General features: G+C 62.1%; 1 protein-coding gene across 1 annotated transcript in view; it reads left to right on the top strand.

Annotated features, from left to right (window-relative positions):
- Window positions 1-5,801, top strand: part of LOC102437394 (ATP-binding cassette sub-family C member 11-like) — a gene marked incomplete at both ends in the record, with an annotated part of 13,482 nt that extends 7,681 nt beyond the window's left edge. The window contains 5 exons of the mRNA XM_014450812.2: window positions 8-120; window positions 233-370; window positions 2,227-2,413; window positions 4,166-4,255; window positions 5,544-5,801. Of these exons, the coding sequence (XP_014306298.2) occupies window positions 8-120; window positions 233-370; window positions 2,227-2,413; window positions 4,166-4,255; window positions 5,544-5,801 (786 nt within the window). The remainder of the gene's footprint in view (window positions 1-7; window positions 121-232; window positions 371-2,226; window positions 2,414-4,165; window positions 4,256-5,543) is intronic.
- Between the last annotated feature and the right edge of the window lie 55 nt (window positions 5,802-5,856).

Genomic DNA, 5,856 nt, shown 5'->3' on the forward strand with positions numbered 1-5,856 from the left:
CGAGCAGTTCATGCTGCTGGCCCTGGTGGTGCTGATCAACATGGTCATCGTCAGCGTGCTGTCCCCCTACGTCCTGCTCATCGGCATCGTCCTGTTCGCCACCTGCCTCCTCTACTTCGTGTGAGTGGGTCTCTCTGCCCGCGGGGGGCGGGCGGGCGGGTGGCCTCCGAGGGGCTGGGACCCGCCTGGACGGGGGCGGCCGGGCACCCTCTCCTCCTCCTCGGCGGCGGGGGAAGTTCAAGCGGGCCATGAACGTGTTCAAGAGGCTGGATAGCTACAGCCGCTCCCCCCTCTTCTCCCACATCCTCACCGCGCTGCGCGGGCTCAGCTCCATCCACGTCTACGGGACAGCCGAGGACTTTGTCCGCCAGTGAGTGCCCTGAGCCCAGCGATGGCGGGGCCCTGGGGCAGGAAGGGGGGGCTGGGGGGGGCGGGAGCAGGGTGCTGGGCACCAGGGGAACACGCCTCACTCCGCTCACTGGGGAGCCCCAGAGCCTCCTCTGTAAGGCGATCCCCTGGGGACAGAGTGGAGGCGACACAGGAAATGCAGACCTGGGGCCGTGGCCAGGGCACCCACCTGCTACTGCAGTTCACAGTAAGAAGCGTCCCGGGCCCTAACCGGTTTGGCTCAGTGGATAGAGCGTCGGCCTGCGGACTGAAGGGTCTCAGGTTCAATTCTGGTCAAGGGCATGTGCCTTGGTTGCGGGCACATAGCCAGTGGGGTGTGTGCAGGAGGCAGCTGATCGATGTCTCTCTCTCATCCATGTTTCTAACTCTCTATCCCTCTCCCTTCCTCTCTGTAAAAAATCAATAAAATATATTTTAAAAAAAAAAAGAAGCGTCCTGGGCCAGCAATTTTTCATTAGTTTTTTTTACGTTATTTATTTATTTTTTGAAATATATTTTTATTGATGTCAGAGAGGAAGGGAGAGGAAGAGAGAGATAGAAACATCAATGATGAGAGAGAACTGTGGATCGGCTGCCTCCTGCACGCCTCCCACTGGGGATGGAGCCCACAACCCGGGCCTGTGCCCTGACCGGGAATTGAACACTGACCTCCTGGGTCCTAGGGGGACGCTCAGCCTCTGAGCCACACCAGCCGGCCGGGCAGTTGTTTTTTCTTTCCCTTCCAAACAGGCATCTAATTTTCATAAAATGAGGACCAGGAACTTTCTAAGTAACAGGTTTTCTTTTAGTACATTCACACCCATAGGTGTACCTTCTGTATGTTTGTTAAAACAAGCAAAACTTAATTGTGTCCTAGGACCTTAGCGACTTGTCAGGGCCAAACAGGGATGGACAAGAAGCTCGTAGTCTGGTGGAAGACGGAGACACAGAAATATGACATGTTTGTGTAACAGTCCGGGTGGGAGGTGACAAGCGGCATGGGAGAGGAGCCGATAAAAGGCCAGCAGAGTTCAGGGAGGGATCCCGGAAGGCTCTCTGGAGGAGGTGGCGTCTGAGCTGGCCTCGGAGCCTGGTCAGACGGGGCGTGGGAGACGGTGTGTGTTCATTAGCTGGAATGTGGATGAACCCGGCACCAGCTCTCCCGTGGCCCTGGAGAGCCCCTGAGGACAGTGCGGACAGTAGGGCTGCGGGGTCCGGGAGCGATGCTGGCACGCAGTCAGCACTGAGAGCCCGTCGATGCTCAGCACCCACAGGGGACACAGCCCCCGGGCAGAGGTGCAGAGGGAGGCATCACCGCCTCCACCCGCTCACACATTTATTTATTCACTGTCCTTGGCCCAGTGAAGGTCGCGAGCAGGGGTAGGTGGTGGGCCTGAGGGGCTCAGGGCCTAGATCGGGGGTCTGGTCAACTCCATGGCTGAGAAAGGAGGGCGGGGGGAATCCCCCAGAGAGAAGTCAGGTTGTGCCCTGGCTGGCGTGCTCGGAGGTTCGAGCGTTGGCCCATGCGCCCAAGGGTGGCCAGTTCAGGTCCCGGTCAGGAGCACGCACCTGGGTTGCAGGTTTGATCCCGGCACTGGTCGGGGTGCGCGCAGGAGGCAACCAATCGATGTGTCTCTCTCACATCGCTGTTCCTCTCTCTCCCTCCCCTTCCTCCTCCTTCACTCTGAAAAGCAATGAAAACAATACCTGCGGGTGAGGGTAGGCGACAAAAAAAGGGAGGTCAGGCTGTGTTGGTGGGTGGGAGCGGCGGCCGAGGGGTGACCTTGGGAAGCCCTTGGACAGACCAACACAGTGGCTCTGCGTGTCCCTTCCCTCGAGGTTTAACAGGCTGAACGACCTGCAGAATAACTACCAGCTGATGTTCCTGTTCTCCACGCGCTGGGTGTCGCTGAGGATGGAGCTTATGGCCAACCTGGTGACCCTGGCCGTGGCCTTGTTCGTGGCCCTCGGGATGTCCTCGGCCTCCCACTCCTTCCAAGCCTTGACCATCAGCCTCATCCTGCAGGTGAGGGGCGGGACAGGGGGCTCGGTGTGGTGAGTATGGGCAGGCCCGGGGGGCCTGTGGGACGGTGGTTCCGCCTGGGACTTGGCCACGGGTGACCACGTGACGTGAGCCACGTGCTGGGCTTTCTGGATCCGCTGCTCCGCTTCCTTGGCCCCTCTGAGCGGGACGCCTGCATGAAAGACCACCCGAGGCGGAGGACGGAGGAATTGAAGGCGAGCGGACGGCAGGGCCCAGCCTCTACGCGCGGGTGGGGAAACTGAGGCCCAGAGAGGAGGAGGGGTTGTTCGAATGGACAGAGCGTTAGAAGCAGAGCCAGGCCAAGGACGCTGGCCTCTCGGTTGCCTGGCTGGTGTCGCTTCACGTTGCTGTCGTACGCTGACCCAGCTGTCACTCTCCCGAGTGATGTGGGGAGGCGGTTGGAGAGGGAGGGGTCCCCGCTCCTGCAGGCTTCCTCAGCCCGCTGACCCCGCTCCAGAGCACGGGGTCTGGGGATCTAGCTTGAATCAGGGTGTCTAGGGGGTCCTGATGGGCTGTCAGCATCCCTCCCGGGCTCAGGGGGAAGGGACGGCTGGTCAGGCTCACGGCCAGACGCCTGCGGGAGGCGGACTCGAAGGAACGCTGGCTGCTGGCCCGGGCGCCCCTCCCCGCGGTTCGTGGACCGTCCTCTGTGCTCGCGTGGCTTTGTCTCTCGCTGGTTCAGAGCTGTGCGCCCAAGGCTGACGCCTCCTCCGGGTAAGTAGAGGGCCCCGTGGGCTCCTCGGTGAGCCCCGCAGTGGGCACGCACCCGCACACACACCGCCCTCATCCGGGCCTGTGTGCAGAACCGGCCCCGGTGCGCGGGCCACGCGGATGGCTGTGTGGTGCTCCCGCTCAGCGGGCCGGTGAGACCACAGAGGGATTTACTGGGAGCTGGGCCTGGGCCGGTGCTGAGCCAGGCGCTTGCTGGGCTTTGCTCCACTGCGTTCCTGCCACGCCCCGTGGGGCACAGCAGTGATTAGGAATGTGTGGTCGGGCCTGGCCAGTGTAGTCCAGTGGTTGAGCATTGACCTAGGACAGTGATGGTGAACCTATGACACATGTGTCAGAGGTGACATGCGAACTCATTTTTTTTGGTTGATTTTTCTTTGTTAAATGGCATTTAAATATATAAAATAAATATTAAAAATATAAGTCTTTGTTTTACTATGGTTGCAAAGATAAAAAAATTTCTGTATGTGACACGGCACCAGAGTTAAGTTAGGGTTTTTCAAAATGCTGACACGCCGAGCTCAAAAGGTCGCCATCACTGACCTAGGAGGTTAGGGTTCGACTCTCCGGTCAGGGCACAGGCCCAGGTTGCGGGCTTGATTCTCAGCAGGAGGCGTGCAGGAGGCAGCCGATCGATGATTCTCTCTCATCATTGATGTTTCTGTCTCTCCCTCTCCCTTCCTCTCTGAAATCAATAAAACATCTGAAAAAATAAGAAAGAACGTGTGGTCAGGATGCGTGAGTCGCCCGGGCTCTGCCACGCCAGCGGTGTGACTCTGGGCCGGTCCGTGACCGCCTGTGCCAGGACTGTGTCTGTACCGGGAGGCAATGCAGCGTGGACGTGGGAGGCGCGTGTGTGAACGTGGGGGTCAGTGCATGTTAGACATGCGGAATCAACACCAGATAAACTGCGGCCCTCCCGGACCCGCTGCGAGAGGAACCGAGAGCTTGGAGCGCTCCTGCTCCCACAGCGGGTCGCCCAACTGCCGGTCTCCTCCCTTCCAGCTGTCGTCCAACTTCCAGGCCACGACGCGCGTGGGCTCGGAGACGGAGGCCTACTTCACGGCGGTGGAGCGGATGCTGCAGTACATGAAGGTGGGCGCGGGCCCGGGTCCTGCGAGCCGGGCTCCCCTGGAGGTCTCTGCCTGTCCCCGGGGCCCCGAGGCTTTCCCGGGAGGCCCCTGGGGCCCGGGCCTCCCGCCCGCCCTCCCCTCCGCCCTCCGTGTCTCCTCTCTGAGGCTCCTCCACTCCTGGCGGCTCATGTCCTCAGGCCTCTCTGCGGGCCATTGTCCTGGGTGTGGAGGGAGTGAGCTTCCCCTCGTAGAAATGGGAGCTTGCCCCGTCGGAGAGCAGGGACGACAGCGCGGCCTGGCGTCCGACCGCGTCTGTTTGTGCCGCAGCAGCTGGGCGCAGGCTTGGGGGCCAGATCACCCGGGTTCAAGTCTAAGCTTGGCCACGGAATCGGCTGTGCAGCCTCTGACATGGGTCGGGTCACAGTAGCTCCCCGGCTGGTGGTTACAGACATTAACGCATGGACACAGGCAGCTCCTGGCCGGGCCCGGCCCCAGGAAAGGCTCGATGTTACGATACACAGATGATCTCACGAGTCACGCAGCCCGCATGAGGCCGTTGCGTTCTTGGGCCCGTTACCCGGAGGAGGACACGGAGGCTCGGCCGGCTGAGCACTTGCTCGCGGTGACACAGCCGGGCCGTCGGAGCCCTCCGAGGCCGGGACCCCTGCCTGTTCCGTGAACGGAATTCGTGAGCCGCACAGCTGGGTCTCACCCCGAGGGGCGCTGTGGTGACACCATGCGGGCAGCCGGGCGCTGTGGCTTGCAGCTGCGACCCTGCGTCTTCTTCATCGCTGTTTCCACCCAACAGGCCCGCTGTGCTTGGTGTGGCATCGGGCGCGTGGCTCAGGCAGCCTGGGCTGGAGTCCGCGCCGTCCCCCCACCAGCTGTGCTATAGCGAGCCAGTCCTTGGCGCTGTCTGAGCCTGTGAAACGCGTGTGACAAAGCCCAGCTCACAGGGCGAGGACAGGGAGCCCGCGTGGACCAGGGCTCCGAGCTGAGACATGCCCCGCGGGGGACGCCCCGCTGCCCGGGCTGGCGTTGCTCTGGTTCTGTTTCTTTCGCACGGCGGGCACCGAGTTAGAGAGTTCTCCGTGTTAACAGCAAGGACGCAGCTCTAGGGCTTCCCCCCCTTTGGGGATAGAGCTGGGGGCAGGGATGGCCTGGGGTGTCCCTCTGATCACACAGCCGGGGGCTTGACCCCGAGGCAGGGTGGCTGGGGTGGTCCCACGCTCGGGGCGCAGCCGAGGTCCGCAGGGCTGGGCAGAGGCGGGTGGTAACGACCGGCTTCTTTCTCTTTCCTCGAACACGAGCTGTGCGTCCCAGAGGCCCCGCCGCACGTGGGAGGCGTGACCTGCCCGGCCGGGTGGCCGCTGCGCGGGGAGATCTGCTTCCAGGACTATCAGATGAGATACCGCGACAACACCCCCATCGTCCTCAAGGGCATCAGCCTGACCATCCGCGGCCAGGAGGTGGTGGGCATCGTGGGCCGGACCGGCTCCGGTGAGCGGCGCGTCCGGGCACCTCCTCCTCCACCTGGGCCTCGGGGCGGCCACCTGTTCTCAGCAGGGGTTCGCACAGGCACTCTCGCTGGGTTCGCTGACCTTCTCGTCATGCTGGGTCTGC

The sequence above is a fragment of the Myotis lucifugus genome, unplaced genomic scaffold (genome assembly GCF_000147115.1).
Source record: "Myotis lucifugus unplaced genomic scaffold, Myoluc2.0 scaffold_3932, whole genome shotgun sequence".
Lineage (NCBI taxonomy): Eukaryota > Metazoa > Chordata > Mammalia > Chiroptera > Vespertilionidae > Myotis > Myotis lucifugus.